This window comes from Mesitornis unicolor, unplaced genomic scaffold (assembly GCF_000695765.1).
Source record: "Mesitornis unicolor isolate BGI_N332 unplaced genomic scaffold, ASM69576v1 scaffold2010, whole genome shotgun sequence".
NCBI lineage: Eukaryota > Metazoa > Chordata > Aves > Mesitornithiformes > Mesitornithidae > Mesitornis > Mesitornis unicolor.
The window spans coordinates 167,623-192,643 of record NW_010157375.1 but is presented as its reverse complement, the minus strand read 5'-3'; the positions used below and the strand labels follow the sequence as shown (position 1 = coordinate 192,643).

The following is a 25,021-nucleotide window of genomic DNA, read 5'->3' as shown; positions in this document are numbered from 1 at the left end:
GCGTTCTCGTTAGCGTGATTGTAAGGGACACCAAACAAATTAGCAATGACAAATGCTGGGAGTGTAACCCATTGCTCTTCATTACACTTCTGCTTGCTGCTTTTAGCATCAACTGTATTTCAAACTTGCAAAATGGATCAGATCTTCTAAAGCAAAGTGGTTTTTTCTTTTCCTCTTTTTTTAATCAAAGCATTCTTTTGTAAAAAGGTGTCAAAGCTTGGATTTCACAGCAGCACTGCTGAAACAATATTCCAAAAATAAAAAAAGGGAATCTATTCAAATTTCTGGGTTTCCAAACTAGCAGTCTTTTCATTGTTTTACAAAATACACTCTTCCCCTCCACTGAAGACAGCTGTGTAAGCTTTGCTCACAGAATACAGCTGTAAGGTCACAAAGTTTCGTATCACAAATAAATTTAAATAAGATGTAAATAAATTTGACAAGCCATGACTTTGGCAAAACAAACAAAAAAAATATATTTAGCTCAATGCCATTAGTTTGCAAGGCTAAATTAAACTAATTATAGTCAATAACAAAATACAGAACATTTCTAATATTTGCTACATCTAGAGAGGCACACAGAATAATTCATTGATCTTAGCACTTTTCTTTCCAGAGATGATAATGTTTTTGGATACATGTAAACTTTTGAATCACTGATAATGGGTTTTTTTTGGCATTTAATGTACTAGATGCTCCCATCTTCAAAAACACAAGAAAATGTAAGAAGATTAATACTACTAGGAATGCTGCCAGGTAAAAAGTTGACCTAAAGTACGACAGTATAAAACAGACAAAATATAACATGCTACAGGGAGGGCAGGGAGGGGATTAGTACATAAGTACACTTTTTATTTTTTATTTTTTTTACAATAAATAAAAGATTGCACTGTAATTGGTATTTAAAGTACTGTATGCAGTATATAGTATAAATAAACCTAAAACAAAAATAATGTTGTTTTTTCCCCATTACTTTGGTTAAGGGAATTTTATGCTAGTACAGGACACTGAATCTTAGACAATGGAGACAGAGCATAAAATAGCCAGGACAAAAGCAAAACCAAGTAGCAAAAATATACAAAAACAAGAGGCAGGGAAATACACTGTGTCTGTTGCACCCTTTTGGAATCTATTTGCACCTCCAGCTCATTTACGTCCCTGAGGCACTCGCACAATGTTGACAATATAAATAATAACCCAATGACTCAAGAGTTACAAATCTAGTACTGTGATGGATTAAGATGTGGGTCTGGGAAGGGGCAGGCAGGAGGGGGCACGCTCCCTTCAGCGCGGGGACTACTCCTCTGCAGGACTGGCGTCTGAGTTTTGCCGTGTACCAAGTTATTTCAATGAGTCCTGTGGTAAGAATAGAGTAGACACCCATTTAAGGTATTTAAAAGAAAATGATCTCATTTCTGATATCTCCAAAAAATGCCATAAAATGGAATCCCCTCCAATAATAATAATAATAATGAAAAAGAAAAAAGATCAACTGACAGTAAAGTTTGCTTACATTGAGTGTAAATCTCACCTAATTCAGTAGAGGCAGTAAGCTGTCACCAGCTATAATCATATAAATCAGGCTGAACATAATAGAATAATATCTAGTATTAGATTAGGAATAGTTATATACAGTGACGAACAGACAAGTTAAAGCAGCTTTTAAATAGCTGAACATGGGAATAACTAACTATTGCACAATGCCCTCTTACTTAAAGTTACTGCTAGGAATCAGAATGGTAAAAAATCTATAATGCTTCATAATTTATATGCAGTTTGGTTATTTGATTTCTTATACAGGCAGTTTATAGTGTTGTAACTATAAAAATAACAGATAATTAAAGAGGTTTTTTGACTGCAGGATATTGTTCCGATTTAAATGCATTAAACAGTTAAAATAACTAATGTTTTATCTTGAAAAAAATGGGGCAAATGTAGTGAATAATTCATAGGCAACACTGCTAATACTGTTTAAAGAAAACCTGGTATTGTTGACTAACACTGTACTCTAGTCTTACCACTATACACACTTGTGACTAATGCTGACAAGGAAAAAGTAGAGACAAAAAAAGTGACTCATGATTAAAAGTTCCTAAATAGTAAGATAAAATAAGAGATTGTATGAACTTCAGTGAAAAAAAAAAACAAACAACATCAAAAAGGCAAATTGGTGACAATTTTGAAACCGTGAAAGAAAAAAAATCTTGCTTTTGGTATCTGGTTTGCTTGTTTCTCCAGTTTGACCACTTCCTAGTTTTGAATTTCAAAAAGGTGCATCAAAACACTGATTTATCTTTCTTCAAGCTAGAGCTGTAAAAACAAGAGAAGTATATAAAATGTATGGTAGAACAAAAGGATTTCAAAAAAAGGAATATCTGAGTAAATGTGTGGATTATAATGCGTAGCATTAGTTAAAATTGTATCTCAAACTTCCATTGAATTCTCTACTTCATAAAGAAGTATTGTAATATACAGGCGAATATAATCGACAAACTTGCAAAGCCAAGAACGATGAGGGCTGCAAACTGTTCATCAGTAGGAATCATGCTCTTCATCTTAGGATCATCTATGCTCCCCATTTCTCCTGCAAGCATGATCTCGTTTTGCTGAAGCATAAAGGCAACGGATGGGCTGAAAGGTCCACTAAGTTCCTGTGAGGTATCCAAGCACCGGCGGCAGACGCAGACGCGAAACCGATAGTCTGTGTTGACTTGAAGGCCTGAGATGTGGAAGGTGGTCTCTTCTCCCTTGTACACCTTCATGACAAAACAGCAAGCACAGTCAAACACAAAGAGCGAGACAACCTCTTCCACTCATAGCATCAGTTTCAAAAAGTAATAACAGATTTTGCAAGGATCTGGGCCAGGAAGTTAGGTCAAGTTTGAGTCTCATAAGGAAACACTGGTGCAGCTCTCAAGGGAAGGAACTCACGAGGTCAGTGCTAGTTTTGGAAAAACAGAGGCACATGGAGGACTATGTAAGAGATCATGAGAGGTCTCAATACAGTGTTCAACAGAGTCAAGGACAGAGAAAATTTCAGACAATATATCAACTGCAAGACATACTCATCTTTTGTGGGTGTGATAAATACTACAAACATATTTCTGTGCTCTTAGAAATGTGACTATACGCCTAAAACATGTCTAAAACATAAGTACTGTGTTTGGCCCCAGAAGAAAAAAACCCTGCAAAGTAAGGTTATTGGAAGACATTCACTGTATAATCATAAAATTGGTTACTAATATTATCTTAATGTACGTTTCTCACATTTCTCTCAAGAGTCAGCGATTTTGTCAGAAATTACACTTTCAGAATTGAGGAAACAATAAAATATTATTAAAGTATAAGAAAGCTCCTCTTGGTTGCCATGTATTTGGCTCTTTAGCAATCCAAACTCATCTCGCATCACGTAGTTATGTTAATCAAATGTAGGTACCGCATGACTCAGAGCATGAGTCACCATATGAGAAAGAAGAGATATAACCGAATATATAAGAGACAGGTTTGTGACTTAAATGGAAAAAGACCACTGGAAACATTTATGAACTCTGAAAATAAATAACCAGTCAACAATTTATATAACAGAGGGTTGTTGAAACTGGTATTTCATGAGATGAAAAACATGTCATAGAGTGCCTGTGTCTGCTGGAAAAAAACCATCCTGAACTTCAGATGCTTCTTCCTCTGCTCATGTGGCCAGTGCCCTTCTCCTCGCAGCAGAAGGCTGAGAGCATCGCTGCCCTCCTGGAGGGAAGAACTTACCTCAGAGAAGGGTAACAGGAGGGAAAGTAAACCTGACCCGACAGAGAACTTCCTCTGCTTTACTCTGGAGCAAGAAACAGGGCAGGAAACAGAAGAGACATGCTCAGCTGAACACCACTTCAGGAGTCCAGCTTTCCTGCCCACACACACCCAAGACTCATCCCTCTGGTCACTGATCGCTTGAGAAGGTCTGGGACAAGATTACGGTTTTTCTTTCATTTTCCAAATACAGTTTGAATGATGGTGACCCTGGACCTTCCAGACTAAGCAGAACTCCTCTAAGTGGCTCATGTTTCTTGGCTCCAAGGCATAAATCAAGCAGTGATGTTTAAACAAAATTATGCTACCTTCCTCAAGTATGCTCAGCGTTCACAGAAAGTTCACCCTAGCTCAAGTGACAGGAATACAACAAACATACCATAAATCTCTGTGATTAACCACAGTTATGCACTGCTGTCTTTCTTGTCGTCTTTGCTTGCTTTCTCAACGCCAACGAGAAGTGAGTCATTAAGTTACAGTAATACAGTAATTGCTGGGAAAACATAACTGCAAGTGCCATAGCTGTCCATAGAAATAACCTGGAGGATGAAACATCTGTTTCAGAGCGTACCTCATCCCAAGAAGGTCTCTGCCACTCTGTTTTCCAATGGCAATTCCATTTCTAAAACCCACCTGTTGTGGTCAACTGTCCTCCACCTCCTCCATCAACGCTACATCCCCTAGGTCCTTAATACTTCAGTTTACTCCTAAATATAAATGACCATGCAAAGAAAAGTTGCATGGATTTGGTACACAAACATAATTTCAGAGAGTAATTAAAAAAGGATGTGCTCTTCACAGGACCAGAGTCAGCATTCTTCTACTCGGAGGACTTGCCTCACTCCCACTTCTTTAGACTTTTGAGACATGATCACTCAAAGCACTTACCACTACAAAACAACTGTAAGCAAGGTATGCTTTCAGGTGCTGTTGGAATTATTAATTTCATTTCAAAATGTATAATCAGAGAAGATCAACATGTGTTTGCCATAAACGAACCTTTGCAACCAGCATGACCACTTTAAAACAGAACTGAAAAACAGTAAAATGCAAATAATGACACTTAATACAAATAGCACAATCTAAGCTTCACAAATAACATTTAACAGATACCAAGGACAGGATATATAAAACCTGTCTTTGCATTGAAAAAAACCTGTCCAGTTAATTGTTTTCTTACTCGTTTCATTCTGTCAGCATGGTGAATACCAGTGTAACTGGAGGCTAAGTCTGGCTAAATCAAAGAGCTGTATCTTCATTAAAGCCTAACAAATACAGATGACCAAGTACACTCAAGGCAGCCAGCCAACAACACTTCTTAAAACAGGCCAGGCAGACAAGTGAGAGAAGACTGCCTTCTTTAAAGAAAGTTTGAAAAACAGTCAAAAGAATACTGAATACATTAATTAATATTCTCTAATGTTGAAGAAGAAACATTTCCTACACTGGAGCTAGGAAGGTGGTGGAAATTGTCCTGCTTCCAGTGGCTTGATGAGTGATTAGCACCAGTGGACCTATGTCCTTTCTCAGTAATAGGTAAAAAACTATTGTGCTTAATTTTCTGTCACTTCTGTGAGCAGTCTCTGTACCCTCCACAACTGGCTGTAGTAGCACCTGTAGGACCTACACCCTGGGAATGGACTTCATGTACACGAAAGAGGAAAAAAAACCCTGATTTGACAATTATAAGGTCTTTAAATTTGCTAAACAAATAGGAAACATAATTTGATGCATAAAGCAGCAGCCTCTTATAAGCAGCACATTATGCTTTGGAGGCCAGCAAGCCAAAATAAAGTGGCTATCCAATTTATCACTTTGAGTTCCTAAAACCAGCTTTTCTGTTTAGGCACCTGAAAACACAATAAAAACACGATGAGCTTTTTGCCTGTCTCCCTCAATGAAAATATCATCACAAGTAATAAACTGCTGCTGAAGCCTCTCATGGCATTTGAAGCTACTGATCAAGCCAGACAGCTCAGCCTCCAGCAGGCAAGTATTTCTCAATTCCACCAACGTGAAATTAAATAATTCCAAACCCCCTGCATCTTTTCCAAATAATAATAAAGGCAGCCACAACTGCCCTGTAAGCAACACAATGCAAAGTGTAAGAAAACCGTACCTGGCTGTTGCACCACACTGCAATGACCAATGCATCCAGCAATTAATAAGCCTATTCTGTATGCTGATAAGAAGATCAAGAATCAGAGGCAGGTTTCCATCTCTTTAGAAAGCATGCCCACTTGAAAGGTTTTATTTCTTCTAAGTCATCTGAGAGATTTCTCTAATAAATTGGCTTATATTTTATGAAACTCAAAATCAGCTTCCCTCGCTCCATTACTGAGATGCTCATTAAACTGTTAAGGGTTGTGTGGACAGCCTTGTCTCCCAAACAAAGCAAAGGAGAGCCTCTCAGATCATCTTCTGTGAGGTAGGCTGCACTGAAAAATTCCAATAAAAAGAAATTATTTGCTCAAAATGACACAAAATTGGCATCAGTAGGCAAAGAAAATACTCAGTGCAAGCAGTGCTAATAATAAATGCCAACATGTACTGTACAATTATGTTGTCTTTTGGCATGCAACCAGTACAAGTGCCTTTGACTTGCTATTTAAAATAGAGAAGGAAAAACGATTTTTTGCTTATTAGAGCTTTACACAAATTAACAGTGCACTGAACGTGTTTCACAGATTGTGCGTCCACAGAGTCTGAAATGAAGGAAAAGCAATAGTAAAAACCAGAGCTGGGTAAGACTGACCGGGTTCTCCCAGGCATCCACCTCTCGGTGCAGACCTGAGCAGGCTCCTCACTGCATTGCTGGGGGGTTTGCACACACCCCATGTATCCTACCCAGGTCTTTTCTTCTTTTGGAAAGCATCTGGGGACAGTTTTGTCCAGAACAGATGTGGCAGAAGCAGATGGAACACCATTGCTTCCAAATTCTCAGAAATTTCAAAGGTAGAATATTTGGCCTCACTGGCAAAAAAATGAAGGATAAAGAAGCTTTAAGGCTCAGCTCTTATTTCCCCTGGACAGCTCTTATGAAGAGCTGGCTCCTCCGTGATTTGATCCCCAGAGCTGCTCAACTGGGAAACTAAAACTTTGGCTGCCGAGTGTTATGACCACTATCCCAAACCTCAGCTCCTGCTTGCACTGCACGACCCAGCCCGCTCCCTGAACTCCAGATTTCAACTATGCAAGGATGGAGACCATTTTAGCTTTAAAGCTAAGTTCTGGGTGAGTGAGCTTTGCTAGATGGAAGTGCAAGAAACAGAAAAACAAATCTAGGCCACTAGTTCGTGGAATCTGCTGTGATTTACATCCTGATTTGTAAACAAGGAAAACTTGATTTCCTACCAAGAACTGTCATATGCCATTGCTTTTTTGAGGTATCCGAATAGATAAAGCACACCAATACACAAAAAGAAACACATCACTTAAGAAACAAGAAGAGTATTTCCTATTTTTTTAAACACACTTTTTTAGGAAGCTAACAGTTAGTGATGTGTCCCAGTGATGGACTGCACCCACACTTGTGATGAAGATAAATAATCTTGATGGGTGAAACTAATCTTTGAGACTGTGAAACAGTTGACCTCTCCCTCTTTTCCACAGCTTTTTTCCCAACTACAGAAGTCACAGTGTCACACTGGAGCATCACAGGCAGGGGCTTCTTCTCGTGAGTTAACTCATGAAAACAGAAGCAAAACATCCCTCAGCAGGGTCACACTTCAGGGCAGGTGAGGACCTTCAACATAAGACCCTGAAGGTACTTTTTATTTCCTTTATTGCTGGGCTTTTTCACACTACAATTTCTTTAATGTCAAGAGTAAGACATCACCTAACCTTAAGGGAACATGAAGCCATGCCCAGCTGTCCCCAGGGACAGCCAGCACATTTTAAGCACTGATGCTATAGTTACTAGAGCTGTACGTGGAGGTTTTACATCAGGGCTATTTTGTAAATCAGGCAACAGCAACGGGGGTCCACCTATCCACTTACCATTGACATTATGAGGCCAACACAGTACAGTGAAGTCTTATTACCCATACCAGCACCAAAAATGTTACCCAACAAAAACAACAGTTAGGTTCCTGAATCTTTAGCAGCATCCACACTAATTGTCTTGCATTTATTTATGTTATTTTTCGATAATTCATTAATTTGCAGTAGCACTAAAAAATAAACTGAAGAAGAGCGGAGACAGTTGCAAAGTACTACCTTATTCACATTTTTTTTAAGTTTTAACATATCTCATTACTCCCTAATTTGGACATATTTGGAATCCATATAACAAGAAAAGACAAGACAGGGCACAGATAAAGTACACCATAAATCACACGGTCAGAGGTGTGACAGATGAAATACAAGATCTAGCTGTGAATGAGCTGTTCTGGCTCAGGTGTGCTGGGGAAATGTCCACTTGTGATCTCTATCGTGACAGACAAGGAAAGAAGGATCAACCATATTTCATTCACTTTGTTTCCACAGTGCAAGAACGGCCAGAGTTTTTTATGGGGCAGCTGATATAGAGCTGTTGCACATCCAGGCATCAAAACTTTAGACAGCAATGGGATGGCTGAACAAACCAATTAAAAGTTGGGTACTTGACTGAAATCCTTGATGGAGGGTCTTGGAATTGGCTTAGTGAATGAGGAAGATGATCTACCTGCTTCATCTCCTCTTCTTCAGACAAGAGCTAGCACCAGTTTGGAAGAAAGCAGGGGTGGACAGAATCGTAACTTTTCAAAGGTTAGTTCAGTTAGAAATAGTGAGTAACTACAGGCAGAGAGCGCGCAAATCACTCCAATAAGGTAACAATGTTCTGTATACTCCCTCGGGGGAGAAAACAACCTATTATAGTCCTTAATTTTGACTCAACCTTTACCAAAGTTCATGATGCATCACCATAGGGCATAATTCAATACAGCAGAAAGAAACAGCACAGCAAATTTTCAAAAACATTTCCATTATATCATCAATCTAGCAATATTAACACAAGAGCATTTTCCTACCTGCTTGTATTCAGATTCTCTTCCAACCAGTACCTGCAGGATGTAACCAACAGGATCTCCCTTCATGGGTGGGACCATTTCCCAGGTAATTTCACAGGCGTTTCCTCCCAGCTGTGTCACTCGAGGGGCTACAATAATATCAAATGAGTTAATATTTAATAGAAAGACTGCATTGACATCTTGTTCACTTTACACACACCATGATATACACAAGAACATTTTAAAAAGAAAACTTCAGGACATCACAGGGGTTAATAAGCACATAACCTGTACTGTATTTATGTAGCCAAAAAATCAAATTGCTGTCACCACTGCATGGAAGAAGTAAAACCGGGGCTGGATTTTTAAGTCACTCAAAAGTCACACTTACTTCAGGACAGTTTTGCCTGATTAAGCAGTTCGGAATTCTTGTGGTATTAAACAATAACAAACCCTGCTCACAGAAAACTGGGTGAAATTTAGAGCTGATGAACAAGCTCCTAAGAAGTTTGTTGTAGGACCCAGGTAACTCCTGCAGAAGGTCAGAAGCTGTAGAGCATCTCACCTGTCAGCTGTGCGAGCCACTAGAAATGGGGAGTGGATGTGACAAAAAATGTTGAACTTTTAAAATTCAATTGCAGCGCTGTGCACTGATCTTTTCAATGCAGAAGCCAATGCACAAATCACACCAGCATTAATAAAATCAGCAATTGCGTGAAGTTCTGAGCAAACACCTGTGCCTGCATATTCCTCCCATGCTACATGTCATCACGAGAGGAATAATATTAAACATTGCATTTAGGAAAAAGAAAAGGAATGTGAGAAGGGGTGCTAAACAACCTTATTAAAGTCCAGCCTGGGAAGCAAAAGTACAAGCATAATTTAAGACTAGGACACATATCTAATTCTCAGCCTGACATTCAGATGATCAGACTTGTGATTTCCAGCCAGGCTTAGACCAGTGCTTTCACTAGAATGCGAGAGAAATTCAATTTGTCAGCTGTTGCACTGCTGCTGGCCTTGGGAGAGGATCTCTCACCACTGAAAGCCAAAAGCTGCTGTCCGATGTCCGACGGCAAGCTTGCAGCTGAGCTGAGCTGAGCAAAACCGCAGCAGCCTGTTTTTATGTACAACTAAGCATTGGCCACTGGAAGGCGTCAAAACAACTGTGACAGCACCCAGGGTCCACCAGCCTCTGGATCAGGCAGAGCAAGCAAGGACGTGATTGAAAAATGAAACTGAGAAAAAAATGGCGCTAAACACTTGACTAAGTGGTTAACACGTGCACGTGCAAGTACATGAGCTTGTTAAGGCAATACAGTCTCCCAACCCCACAAAAACAGACACCAGGAGAGTCTATCAAAGAAACAAATGCTGCTGCTGCTGCATACATTACGTGAATTTTAGACTAATTTGTTGCCACCCAAGAGGAAGACATGAATCATACGCAGACCCAAATGTAATCAATATCCATTTGCTTCTCTCTGCACATCTGCCTGTGTTGAGATTGATAACAGACGCCTTCATCTCAGCTGACAACAACATTCTCAATTATTTTCCCTCCTCCTTACACCTCTCACCCTGATACACGTAGATTTTTGTCTGACATTGACAAAACACTGCCATTAACAATAATGCTATTTTAGGGTTGGCATCACTAACTGAGTAATTAGGTTACTTTACAGTAGAATAAATATGTGCTTCTGATACATGAAAACCTGCACTAAGTTTACCACCTACATTCCTTTGTATTGCTCCAAACACAGAAGGGAGTCAACACCATCATTTTGCCTCAACAGATCTTTTCCCTGTAGCATTACCTCTCCATGGCAGTGTTCACTAACGCAGTTTTTGTTGTGCCATTTTCTCTGAGAGCGTCAGTATTTTGTCATGTACCTGTGGTTCCAGCCCACACACAACCTGGTATTTGTACCATATCTGCTCAATATTCAGTCCAGAGCATGAGTCATATTTTAACAGGAACTAAATAGGCAGCCAGGGAGTTCAAAACAAAAACCTAGGGGAGACCTGAATTTAATAAAATGAATTTCTATCCAACAAAATGAAAATATGACTTCAGTGCATGCTGGCATCCCTTTGCTACTTTCATCCACTTCAGTGCATCCCAGAGAAACAACAGCAACACGGACTCAGCATCTGTGAGTGACGCGTGCCTGTGCCCATGCACTCCAACAACTTGCAGATGATGCTGAAGCTGCGGAGCACACCCGCCCTGCTACTGTCACCTACACCAGCCTGGCTCACCCAGCACCAGCTCCCTTTACCCTGCTGGGTAACGTGTCTGTCTTATACAACCGTATCGTGGTCACAAGGTGTGTGCTCCCAGCAGTGAATGCTCAGTAACAAACACTGCAAGCGCTACAGCTCCAGCGATGGCCACAAGGAAGGGGGGAGTAGGCCTCTAGAGCAGAATGATGGGTGACACCATCTGGGGCTCGCAACCATCGAGGAAAAAGAGTTATCCCAGGAAACTCCCCAGTTTAGAGCGAGTGTGATGTTTATGGTATAGAATGCTTCTGTTGGTCAGCTTAGGTCCTCTACCCTGGCTTCTATGTTTCTGTCCCAGCAAAATCAGGATGATACCTTAACAACTGAATTGAAATCATTCACTATTGGATAAGTATATCTACCCTTGAACTTTACACTAAACAGATACAGAAACAGCACTGAAACAAATGCCAAAACCCAGGGGATATCCAGATCCAGTAGAAATGAAGGTGGGATTCTCACATGTGCTGATCTGAGCATAGGGAAGCCAACATCCTGATGTTCTCTCTGCACTCGAGACTCTTGTTCTTCCTGGGAGTGACTGAGAGCAGCTAACCTAGGGACCAGGGAAGTACACCCCAGCAGTGCCTTTCTCTCTCTATATCTTTGATCATAAATAGTGTGAAAATCACCAAAGTCAGATTTTAAATACCGCCAAGCAAATGAAACCGCTTTGACAACCCTAACAGCTGCTGTTTCTCACAGCAAATGGTACTGTTTGACAAAGGAGTTTCTAGCACTGGAAAAAAAGTGCATCTGATTTCAGCTCAATTCATCTGACAGCCGATATAGTGAATCCACTGCCTTTGTAATAGCTCTCCTTGGAAGGAAGGAACAAAGAATTACGCCAAAATTTACACACAGTAAAAGCCTATTTTTTTTAAATAAAACTTAATTTAACTAGGTCTTTTGGTCTTCTAGGGGAACACATGCTAAGAAAGAAAAAGAATCTAATGCTTTATGTATGTGAAATATCATGATTAATTTTATAAATTAAAGGAAAAATAAACTCTGAAGTGCTATGTTGAACACCACCTACACAACTTAAAACAACATGCAACTTTACTAACGCTTAAGTTGGCACGTACACATATATACTGAAGCTGTTAAGTATCTTACAGAAGTTCTGTGGTAATCCAGAGCAACCCTCTGGTAAACATTATTGTTAGCAGCAGCATTTTAACAGTTTATGTATAACAACAGAGGTTGGTCTAACATTTATATCATTTATATGAGGTTTTTTTGGTGATGATTTAGCTGCCCCTCATAAGGTAACTTCAGAATTCACAGAAGTAGACAAGTAGCACATACTCATATTCCACATTATTGAATGCTTATGTTAACCCTTACAAACTTACCACATTCTTACCCATTACTTAAATAATTACATGCTACTTAAGTATATATAAGAAAATCCATTACATACCTTTGATTGCAGGTGGGACAGACTTAGTTGTGCAGAAGGTACATATTTCTGAGAAAGGTCCCTCCCCAGCATCATTGACTGCCTGTATTCTGAACGAGTAACAAGTGGATTCTGTCAGCCTTTGTATCTTGTACGTATGACTTGGTCCTCTATAAATTGGAATAAACCTGGACACAATAAAGATGAGAACATTTAGTTACACTAGAGCAGCACCGACCTTTCTGGATATTACAGATATCGGTGCAAGGTATCTATATTGTGAAAACTGGCACAACGTGCCTTGCAGAGCTGTTAAGGGCAAGTATAAAAACAGCATTTTATTAACACAGTAATGATTACTAGTAAGTTAGAGAAAGCAGAAGTTCACCATCCTTTCTGCAACTAATACGTGAAGTATCAGGAGAAACATCTTTCAATGCATTTCCTACTACCTAGTAATCAAAATGGATTCAGCCTGTGTTCTGCTACAATACACTGAGTGTGCTGCTGGTTTAAAACAAGGAATAAAAGATTCAAAGTATTAATCTTGATTTGGGTTTTATTTACACTTTAAGACCCAAAGACCACATCTTGCATCCATGCATGCCATCTTAAGCCACAGTAACTCCATTTAAATCAGAACATATGGATTGCATAATATATGGGTATACATATATATATTAAGTACACATGGGTGTATATATAGTACACATTTCTCAGTTTTGAAGAGTTCAGACTGAAGACAGCCAAACAGCAGAGACAGAAACAGATTCAGGGAGGACACATGGTGGTCTGTGAGTGAAAAGGCACAGGGGAAGCGTAATTTTAGCAAGGAGAATGTGGAGGATGGAAAGGGATGTGGAAAGGGATGGTAGCATAGGAGCTCTGGGGGATGCCCGTACTGACAGCTCTGCTCAAGAGGAAGCTAAGAAAGACACGACACTAAGAAAGAGACTTCCAAAATAATTCTATTGACAAGACCAAACATCAGTCCACACAGACTTGTTTGACAATATAATGCAAAACAAAATCAATGTCACTTAATCTAAAAAAGCATAAGAGAATCTGACTTCTATTTTTTCCTATTAGCCAGCAATCTCTATCTGAGATCCTGACCCCCCCAGGTGCTGAGCAGAATAGAGAAAATAAAGAGGAAGCACTCAGCATCTTGCATCAACCCGCATAACCTCCGCTTGGGAACAAGGTGCTGCTTGCAATAGTCCTAAGTCTGGAGAACATAAAATTCACTCTGTAGGATCATGTAGTTTTTTTTAATAATTTAATACACGTATTCAAATATCTTAACCATCTCAGCAATTTTAAATCACCAGGAAGTTAACAAAGAGATTTGGTTTTGGCCTCCCTATCTAGGTGCTAGCTTTACCCTGGATAATAACTCCTTTGGCTTTGCATGAGATACACAGTATAACCAATTTGAGCATTTCAAAGAAAGTGGGTCTGTCATTAGCTCTCAGGGCCAGAAATCAATTCATCTTACATTATGATTGAAATCCACAGAAGTACAAACAGAGAGATCAAGAATCATCTATAATAAAAAGAAATGTTCAGGTAATTTAAATTGCTGGAAATGTACTCTGAGGACTAATGTGACTTACTACCCCTGCTGAGTTTTAGTGAGCCCCTCGCCTTGGTTAGAAACCAAGGAACAATGCCCACGAGTTTTTAAGAGGCGATTTTAGAGCCAGTTTCCAAAGCAGAGTATTTTTTTTACCTTATGCTTACACAGTTTTAATGACTGCCTCCCATCCCACATTTTTGAGGCTCACGTAAGCAGCTATGGCCCGTTTCAAAAGACTGCCACAGACCTGTTCTCGTGGAATACAATGTCTTAGGATTCACTGAAAGATGAACAAAGCACAGCTATTTAGGAGAGCAATAGGACTGAGAAGACGACTACTCTGTTGCTCCCTCTCCACTTGTAGCTCAGTCAGCAGCTGGCTCTGAAACCACAGCAGCACTCACAGACAGGCAGAGCTTTGTATCTGACCCTGGTCCACAGGCAACAGACAGCAAAAGAGATGCAATACAGAATTTTAGACTACTGACCTCTTTGTAGCCATCCGCAGAGCTAAGCAAGCAAGGGAGGATAAACAGACCTCACCAGCTCATAGACAAGCACGCTCACAGCCCAGTTTGGGCTCATGATATGCTTGCTAGACACATTCAGATGGTGAGTACCAATGACTTGGTCCTTGAATTACACATTTCACCTTTCAAATATGACTAAGGTTTCATAACCCTGAAAAGCGATCAGGCAAAACACTTGAGCTCCTCCTGTCATTTAGGAACTGGACTAGTGCTCCCACTCACCTCCAGGTTTCCACCTCCACCCCTTTTTACTTCTCTATCTCTAGCTCAAAAAACATCTGTAATGAAAGCAAAAACCATTACAGAAAAGCTTGCATCCATGTTCAATACACAAGACTCTAACAGAAGCACAGTTAAACTTCTGAGATTCAACTATCTTTGAGAAAGAGGGCTTCTAATTTTGGAAGAAGAAAGGCTAATTACTAAGTCAATCAAATTCAATTGCTGTTGGGCTTTACTATGACAATAATGCTTTTCATTGTGTTTGAAGATGCATATCACGATGTAAGAAACAATGAAGACGAAACACTGAAACATTTTAACTTCAACATACTAGTGATTTTCTGATAATAATGTAGTCTTTTCCTCCTGTCTAAACTAAGTACTTTATACTCCTCCAGAATTATGTCTATTAATTTTTAAATAGTATACTCATTCGATGTAGATGGCTATAGACTTGGACCAACGTATCCTACAATGTTTAAAGGTTAAAGATCTCCATAAATTGGTAGTCTTACATTGGATTAGACCCCTAGCTGGTCCAATGTTATACTAGGACAGTTGTATTGGTAAAACTGTGGGAGAAGTATGGGGACATAAGTGGTTTAAACAAGCCAAAAGTGCTCTTGTTCCTATACACAAATACACTTACAGAAATATGTGTGTTTACTTCAGTTTCTTTATTTTTCCCATCACTCTCCCCTTCCAACACAGACAAAGCCAAAACACAAAACACGATCAATTTTCAGCCAAGATGTGTTCATTCTCCAACCTCTTCCTGCTGTCTTGTGAATCTCTAAAGTGTGCTAATAAGCACCAAGAAATTTTCAATTCTAAGAGGTCTGTCCAGTTGAATTTAAAAGACAGTAGGCTGTACACCTTAAACTGGTACCCCGTCTTTGTCTGTAGGTTAATGGCATTCTCAATATAGTAGCATTACTTTTCTTTAAAGTTTGCACCATCCACAAGTAAATCTGCATTATTCACATTTAAAATGCTGCAGCGCTGCCTCTCCTCTCCAGTAAAGTAACAGCAGAAACTGAAACGAAGCAACTTTCTCCAGGGAAGGAGTCTCTCTCCAGAGGCTACTTCTCCCTCATCTCACTCAAGCCATCTCAATTCACCCCTTGCCAGACATTCTCCTATCAGTCACAGATTATTCATTTACCTGCACACAGTGGAGAGCAGAGAACACGATGTCCTAGAACAACTGTTTGGGAGACACCACGGCTGTTAGTTTTTCATCAATACCTTTTTATTCTCAGTGAAGATCTTCTTGGAAATGTTTTACATGTTGCAGCTATTTTGTTTCCTCCACTTCAGTCACTTCCAGTCAAGCAGAGAAATATGAATGTACTCGCTCATTAGTTCCGAGTACATTTTAATCAGCAGGTTCCCCTTCAAACTCTTGGGTTTTGTTTATCTTTTGTAACCCATTTGTTCTTATAACAATTTCATTTGAAGGAAAATCTACTACACAGCACTAAATAAAGACAGTGATCTTAAGCCAAGTGCAAAGGCTAAAATAGCCATCTGAATGATTCTGTTATGGCCTGCCCCCCAAAAAAGTGGTCATCATTAATACAGCACTGGCCTGACCCGGTGACCTGAGGCTTTGTTTCAGCATACAAAGGCAACTGTACAATTAGAAACAAAAGTACATGAATTTCATAAATCAACAGCTCTTAATATTATTGCAACATCCCTGTTATCTGCACAATTATAGCCCCCACTTGCTTTCTTAGACTGCTCCCCTATTTTGTTTAAAGAACGTTATCTAGCACTCACTGATTGCGGTGATTTTCTTACCCAACTAGCAGCTCCCTACATTACAAGGTGGCACCCAGGAAAGCAAAGCTTCAAAACAAAAACACCTCATTCGTCCCCCAAGATGGAGAAAATCCATTTTTTAGAAGCACTTGAGCAGAAAAAAGCTGAAAAAAGGAGACCACAGTGCTCCAGGATGCCCCTGTCTCCAATGACACCATCCCTTCATCATGCTCTGCGTGTTGGACCCTGTCTGCATCCCAATTTCCCCCACACCTGGCCAGAGCAGATGGGAAGTTTAACTCCTCTTGGCTTTATGTTGAAGCTTCCTCCTGCTGATGCAAGAAGCAGCGTCATTAATCTCTATTAAACCTAGATGCCAGAAGTAGAATGGAATTAACTCACTAAAAGAAGATTGGTGAGAAGAGCTTTTGGTGAGGGTCAAAGCGGAGGTACCATTTCACTTTTTCAAGTGAGGCTGCAGAGGAACCCGGAAGCCAGGAGCTCAGTAGAAAGCATAATCTATCCTTCCCTGGCCATGAGCACCTTTGAGAGCTCTCTCTGATCCGTATCTTGAGTACAGAGAGGACGTCTACTCTGTTAAACTGGCAGAGATACAGGAGTAAGGTCAACAAACAATTTTTTTCCTTTCCGCTATATTCTAAAATCTTCAGCTCAAAGAGAAAAGCTGGACATCCGCAGCATCCCCCATCCCCACATCCATCGGCGCTCCAATCACCAGTACCAGGCTGACCCAACCTTTCCAGTGTTGCTGGGTGAACATCGGGTTCAGGGCACCTTTCTAAACCACTCTTCAGCAGCAGCTTTTGCAGGCAGGTGCTGAGGGAAGGGAAACACCTGGCCAGGGTTTTCCAAAAGAGTTTTGTGCTCCCACAACCTCCCCAGACCGTGACTTCCAGCCCCAATGTGAAGTGTAGACCAAACAGACTTGGCCTCTCTGATCTGAAGATCTGTTTTCTGGAAGATACCTTTTGGAAAGCTCATAATGTATGCTTGTTCATTATATGTTTAGAAAATAACCTTCACAATGCACTGTCAATAAAATTTTGCTTTATGGGCATAATAACAACAGGACCCATTGAAGGAGGCAACTTTTCCTTCCTTACCATTAGAAAAGCAAAACTAAGTGAAGAGCAGAAGAAAGCAGGAAGAGAACTGATAACAGTCTGATGGAGAGAGTTTTGTTTTCTTCACTTAATTACCTAGCACATTCACAGGGTAGACAAAGAGTACTTGCAGCTACAAATCGATTTTTAGTTTGCTTCTACCATCATCTTTCATCTGCTGCTGAACTTGAGCACGTAATCCGTATTTACCAGATAGTAACTTGTCAGATGTCTGAATTACTGAAAATTGTGATGCCTTAACCTACAGAAGCTCCCACATAGCAAGAAAAATCACATTTTTTGGAAGAAACATTCAAGAAGAATGGAAGACAGACCAACAAAGTGCCTGACAGATGATCTCTGTGTGCAGTCACATCAGAAGCCAAGGAACAGATAAGAGGAACACCATCAAGCACAACTTAATGTGAATTAACAGCATCTGAAAGAAAAATCTGGGAGAAATTATGGAGAGCATCCAGTGGCCTGTTGAAATCATTCAGTCAAGAAGAACGAGATGACTAGGCAGCTACCAATGCCATGTCTTGCAATGGCAATATGTTAGTAACAGTAGGTATAAGTAAGAGTGGGATTAACAAAGCTAAAACCAGAAGAGAACAAAATGTTGTCCAGTGCTAGCAAACTGATCCTCTTACAGCCATTAGCATTTTGATCTTCCTTGTGCAGCATTACAATCCACCTTCCCAGTATGGCAGCGACTAACGGTGTCTATGAACCTTCAAATGAATCTCATCCAGCACATCACATTCAGGACTATTTACTGACCTGACAGTCTCAGTAGTCTGCATGGGCAAAGCTCACCAAGGAAGCAAAGCATAGTCTCTTGTTTACCAACACCAGCAAAATGAAGTTGCAACCTGAAGCTGTGCTCTTGGGAAACTGGTCAAGATGTTCCTGTTGCTCCAAGCTGAACGCCATTACCACTTTAAACAGTCGTTACTCTGATTAAGGGACTGTTTTTCTTATGAGGTTGTTACAGATGTGCAGAAAATAGCTTTCATTACGGTGACAATCTTTGATGTGGATGCTGCTCTTATTTATGATCTACCACCAAGAATACTCAGTTACACCAGTGGAGTCTGAAGTACTGCAGATATAAATTGACCAAAATGGAAGAGCAATTGGTCCACTGTGTTTCTATGCAGTTAACCACTAAATTTCCCACCAAACCAGAGATTCTTTGAACATACTTTCGGAAAAGCATTTAATTCCACATGTCATTTGGTTCCTAATACCTGAAGCATCTAATCTTAAACCATTTAACATGGTTTTCTCACACCTCACTATGTTTCAAAAGATGAGCACACACACACAGTTGACTCCTATCTACTAAAAACGATGTTTCACTCTTGTGTCTAGGCGCAAAGCTGAAATGCATTAACAAGTTAAGCTTTTTTACACTCGGAGCAGTTCTTCCTCTTCTCTTTCATTTGCACAGCGCTTACTGCAGAGCCCCAAGTGTCTGATCAGAATGCTCTTAATTTAAATATCATTACTGCTAATAGTAATACTCATCTACACAATGCAACAATATGAAGCGAAGACAGACGACTTGAAAGACTTTTCTGAATGGTAGCTTTCTATTTAGCCAGGCTTGCAGAGTAAACTGTAGCTTGCCATATGTCTTGGCACTAATTCTTAATTTCCTTTCATCGTTGTCTTACCCAATCGGAAAATTATTTTTCCTGCAGGTTTTTGCAAGAATAGGTTAATGTATCTAATTTTATATTTTAATAGAATTTCACAAGCCAGTAGGTCTGATATCAGTAATTGCCACTAAAATGGCTGTAAATTGTCTTGATCAAATCAAGAGTGTAAACGATGTTTTTAATTAGACTGCTTGAAACTTTTAGTAAGCAGATAATCATGACGCTAGTCATCAGAGGCAGCACATTCAGCAATTCATCTCTTTGTGTTTCTATTCCACCTCTCTTCCTGTTAATGCACAGCAAACATACGTACCAAGGCTCAGACATACAACCCGTTCCTAATGCACAGAGGCTGTAGGTGGCACTGCCTTTCTACAAAGACTGGTGCTTAGACTGAACCATCAGCTATGACATGATTTCCAGAATCACCGGAAGAGCTAGGAGCTTCCTAAAACTGAACCTTTCTGCAGAAAAAAATGAGCCGTCAGTATCTCCACACTGGTTTTATGGTTTACTGTTCAAAGCACATTTTAATTTTCCTTGGAAACCACCTCTTGATAAGTGTTTTTTGGTTCCTCTCACCTTGAAAAATATTGGTATAGATTTTTAGAATCGAATACTTTTCTCTTTTTCTCATAGGCTTTCTATAAATGGTGAAAAAGCTTGAAAAGAGAGTACTGCCAGGAGCATCACTAACATCTGGGTTAGCAGGAACTGAAAAAAATGGGACAACGCATCATACTTAGAAAACTGGAGAAACTTGCTTGCCTCCTCTGCTCATATTCAGGCTCTACTCACAACCTGCCAAGCAGGAGTGAGGAAAGACAACCTGAACCATGGGAAGGCAACTGAGAGCCTACAGCTCAGATGTCCTCTGCTGCCTGCTCTACAACACCAGGCACTCCTGGTATGTGAGGGGTTATGCCTCATGCAGTGACACAGCCTTCAGAAATGACAGTAAAACGGCTGGGGTGAGGCAGTGCTCACCTTTCTGAAGTTACCAATCCATGGTCCAGTTAGGTGGAATAAAGGGCTGCAACAGCTCTTTGTCTACCAATCCACGTAGCAAATTGTTATTACATTATTACTGTTTTGCGAATCTTTCTATTGCATTTATCTGCTTTCAGGTAGATACAGAAAGAAAACATCACTGGGAAAAACACTTAGCCTGCTGAAGTTAATGGATAAACTCCAAATTATTTAACGGAGGCAGTATTTTAAATTCATACAAATTAATGCATTGAGTCATTGGTCTCTTTTGTTGAAGTAAAAGTAACCTGAAGGCAAGAGTGCGGAAACAGCTTCAGGGCAGCTGTACACAGGCAATGAACAACCATCCCTGAGAGAAATGGGGATGTTCTGGAAGAGGTCACCCTATACTGAGGTTAAGGTAAAATTCTCCAACTTGAAGGAAATCAATTCAAGAGATTATGTTATTTGGTTACAAACGTTATTCCTTCCCTGGAATCACTGTAAGTTTCCAGAACTACACTGATGTACATCTATAGCCTTTGGGACATCCATATCCTAACCAGAAACACAGTGTGTGCACAATGACTGAGCCCAATTAATATTTATAGTCATTAGGCAAGTTCTATTTTGAGGTCAGTTTTTCATTTAAATTGAAGAATTATATCTCCTTAAATGGCAAACATGTATAATTAAGCAAAGTATTTTGAAATTGCTTGGTATCTATATAAATAATCCTTCACATGCTATGAAAGAGAAATACTACTACTGTTTACCCAGCGATACAGGGTCATAACACATTTATTCTATAAATAACCACAACAAAGGCAATTACAGTTTAGAATGCCAGTCAGCACCACCTCTTACAATTCACTTACAAAAGCAAACTTAAGAATTGTCATTTATCTTTTATCAATATTCTTAAAGATTATGTTTAAGTTGCTTCTTAGTCAACCTTACCAATGTTTCTCTCTTAAAATAGATCTGTATCTGGATTTGGATTCTGTCTGCAAACAGAAATCACAGAATTAATCTCAGCTCCAACATATATTAATCTAAGAGAAACACAAGCAACTGATAAATGCTCCACTAATAATGTACTTGCTAATTCTCTTCTTCAGATTGGATATTGTAAGCATTTTGAGACACTAAGAGGTATAATTAGTTGCAGGAACAACTAAAGACTAATTACCACTACAGGGGAAAAAATAAATCAAAAGCATTACTATAATTAGGTTCATTTGTTTCACTTGGAGAGGAAAAATCCACAGTATTCTGGATTATTTTCTTGACATCACTAGGGTTAGGAAATGAAGTCACAACTGATAGTTTACTTAAAAAAAGAAAGAAATTTTATAGTCGTCTTTGCATAAAGGTCAACTGCTCTCAACTAACTAAAGCCCACGTACTGTGCTTTCAGGAAACAGTTTTTTCTTCATTTCCACTTAATGCTACACATAATTGAAAGGACAAGAGATGCTAATTTGATCTTCCTAAATGTCACATACTGAAGAGCAAATGAGAGCTAATGCAGGTACATCTGTGATGTGCACACCTTTTCAAGCCCCTACATTAATCAGTGTCAGGAGATTTCCAAGTATTTTGTTTCACAGGTCTTGCAATCAATGAAACATTTGGTCTCCAACAACTGGCCTGTTATGTCTTATTACAGCACGGAAAAGTTACAAACAAAGCTTAATGACCAGGACACATCCAAGAGCACTGGCTGACTATCACCGTGTGAAACCAGAGCTGAATCTTGACAAAATGGCCATTAAAGCTATCAGAGTCAGAATTTATCTTACCGACAATTTCCTTTAAAAAAAAAAAAAAAGAATTTACTCATCTTTGTATTTCTGTTTGTGAAAATGATTCATGGCATTTTAAAGCTAATTCCTATTTTAAATCTTATCTGTAAGCAATGTCAAACAAGCAAAGTACACGCTCAGATTCACTGAAGAAGGGAAAATTGTAATTCTGAGTTGAAGGATTTCAATATAAAGCTGTTAATAATTTCGGCTGTCTCAGAGAAGACAATATCTTCTGAAAGACTAAAGATATGACAGAGGTCAACTCCGAGTTATCCATGTTTACACTGCAGCCTCTTCACCTCAGTCAGCTGCTATCTCATCTCTAAAAAGAGGAGACACCATGGAATGGTCCTACAACCCTTTCAAAACATCCTTCTAGATCATTTTTCAGCGTCATTTTTCACCAGAGACAAGCATTTATTTATTCTGTTAGCTGTCCACAGTTTACCTGCATTACTCTGCCACAGCATCACACAATGTAAGAGGCTGGTGATGCTCAAAGAACCCTATTCCTGTATTTTTCATGTGTACACACAGAACTGAGTTAACCCCTCAGTCACGATGGGGTTTATTTTATGAGAGCGATCTAAGCGAGGACTCCTACCTCCGTAACTAACTGCTGTTGCTACCAATTCACGTGTGGGCTGTCGTTCTTTAGGAATGACAGCTCTCCTGAACGTACAAAACTTTGCCTCTGTATCCCCTCCGGAACATTTCTCATTGTGATCGATGCACACAACGGGGAGCAAAAGGAGACTGTCAGATAGGGGACAAATAAATAGATCTTATTGTCAAGACCTGCCAGCTCCAGCTGCAATCAAACACACCACAGACACCACTGCACCCATTTTACTCCACGCTGCTACACACTTCAACAGCCAAAGGGCTCAGGGCTATGGCTCATTCAGGTGTTATCTGAACCAACTGCTACAAGCCCAACCACCAAGGGAAGCCGCTTCATGCAAGGACTCAATTCAAGCAGGAGACAATAGGTGCAATGCAGAGGAGCAGTTTCAATGCATCTTTGGAAGCTCACGTGGACTATAAACCGAATTTAAAGCTAAGAAGACCTAGCAGAGCAACAAGTTCAAATTCTTCCTAATTAACAGCTCTTAAGAGAACATTTGCAGTGGGAAAAGCTTATGCAAAAGCAAAGGATGATGCTAAAGCCCTGTGCAAAAGCAAAAGGGAAAAAGCTTTCCTTCTCTGCTGCCAGGTAACACAACATATTTTATTCTTACAAGGAAGCCTATTATTTCCTCCAACACAAAACCAGGTTTAAAACAATTTACAGTTCTTCACCATCCCACCTGCAGTGCTACATGAAAGCAAACAAAAGAAGCTGCTGGATGTTTCTTTAAAGCCGACTTGATCACATGCTGCTGCAGGTGATAGGCTCCTGCCAAGCATCAATGCACGCTGAAGAAACTGTTTTATCAGTCAGACTTTCAAATGGGCATTTATATTCATTGGACACCTCTCAGTATTAATACAGGGGAGCATGTACGCTCACTGCATCAGTACAGTTGAGACACTGGGAGGTATTTAGGCACTATTCATGGTGGTTTTATTATTTACAATTAGAGCTTTTTGGGCCAGATCTTCAGCTGGCATAAACTCAGCACAGCTCTGTTTAAATTAAAGGAATCGTGCTAATTTACACACATCTGTGCTGAAGGCCTCTAAGGATTATCTACTTGATACGTTAGTTATTTTACTTAATTAAACTAGTTGAGCGTGTTTCTTAGTAAGTTATGAGCCATCTATAAAATTTATTCATTGAAGAGCTCAGACTGTTAGGCAATACTTGCATATTGTCTTTCCTTCCCTCCTTTTCTTTAATTGAATGTATACCATCACAACTTTGGAGCAACATTATCAAACCTTCCCATATAAAGATTGCATGGGAAAATATTTTTTTCTGACAGCTGTTTAATGTCCGTTTTTGTGTTTCTTGCACACCAAAGGCTCTCATAGCTTTGAAGAAAATTTTAGGAAAGTGAAACATGGTGGATGAGCTCTTCTGCATCCTTATTTCATAATTATTGTGCAGCTACCAAGCTGATGCCAAGCTCATATTTTCAAATGTTCCAAACTATTACAGCTGTAAAATCCTGACCATCATGTTGCCCAAAAAATGCTGTTCCACTCAGTTTTGCCTTTCCTAGACTTCTGATTTTGTAACCGTTTGTTTTATTAATACACTCGGCACATTGAGTGCAATAGCTTTGTTTTGTATATCCCAAAGGGTAAAAAGCACTATGACCACGAAACTTGGTATTCATTTTTATTGGCAGAGGGGCCAAGGTTTTGCTAAAATTTCAAGAGCACAGCACTGATTTTGGTTGTTCTAGAATAACTTTACAGCTTTGTTACATAATTTGCTTGGTTAGACTACAGGCACACAATCTCTATTAAAGCAGTGTTTTGTATATACTTGCAGGTGTGAGGAAACCAGGAAAACAATGTTTTTCTTACTGTGATTCACAACTGCATTATGATGAACCAGAATTATTTTTCAGTACTGCAAGGAAAAGATTCACCTGTCTTACCTTTTATTTCTGTCTTCTATCTGCAAGATATAGACCATGTCATCGGTGGCGTGAAGCTTAGAGCTGCTGTCTCCCCACTTCAGCTTCAGGCTCTGAGGACCTGCTGCAGCACACTCTAACCGAGGAGGCAAGGGTGGTAATGGCCTGGTTTTTGCTTTAATAAAGTGGCTAAAAGGTCCAGCTCCAATTTCATTGACAGCCTGGATCCTGATCCTAAAATGAACAACAAAAAGGTAAACGTTAAATAAAGTGCTTTCATGAGATTCTTGGTATATAGAAAAGTCTCAAGAGACAAAACAGCCTTCTGGACCTAA

At 39.6% G+C, this 25,021-nt stretch overlaps 1 protein-coding gene across 1 annotated transcript in view; it reads right to left on the bottom strand.

Annotated features, from left to right (window-relative positions):
• Positions 1–263: 263 nt before the first annotated feature.
• The window catches only part of FNDC3B (fibronectin type III domain containing 3B), a 156,605-nt gene continuing 131,847 nt past the window's right edge, over positions 264–25,021 (bottom strand). Inside the window, exons 22-25 of the mRNA XM_010179688.1 lie at positions 24,708–24,920; positions 12,508–12,674; positions 8,814–8,941; positions 264–2,756 (exon numbers count right to left, since the gene is read on the bottom strand). Coding sequence (XP_010177990.1) covers positions 2,445–2,756; positions 8,814–8,941; positions 12,508–12,674; positions 24,708–24,920 — 820 coding nt within the window. The 3' untranslated portion in view covers positions 264–2,444. The remainder of the gene's footprint in view (positions 2,757–8,813; positions 8,942–12,507; positions 12,675–24,707; positions 24,921–25,021) is intronic.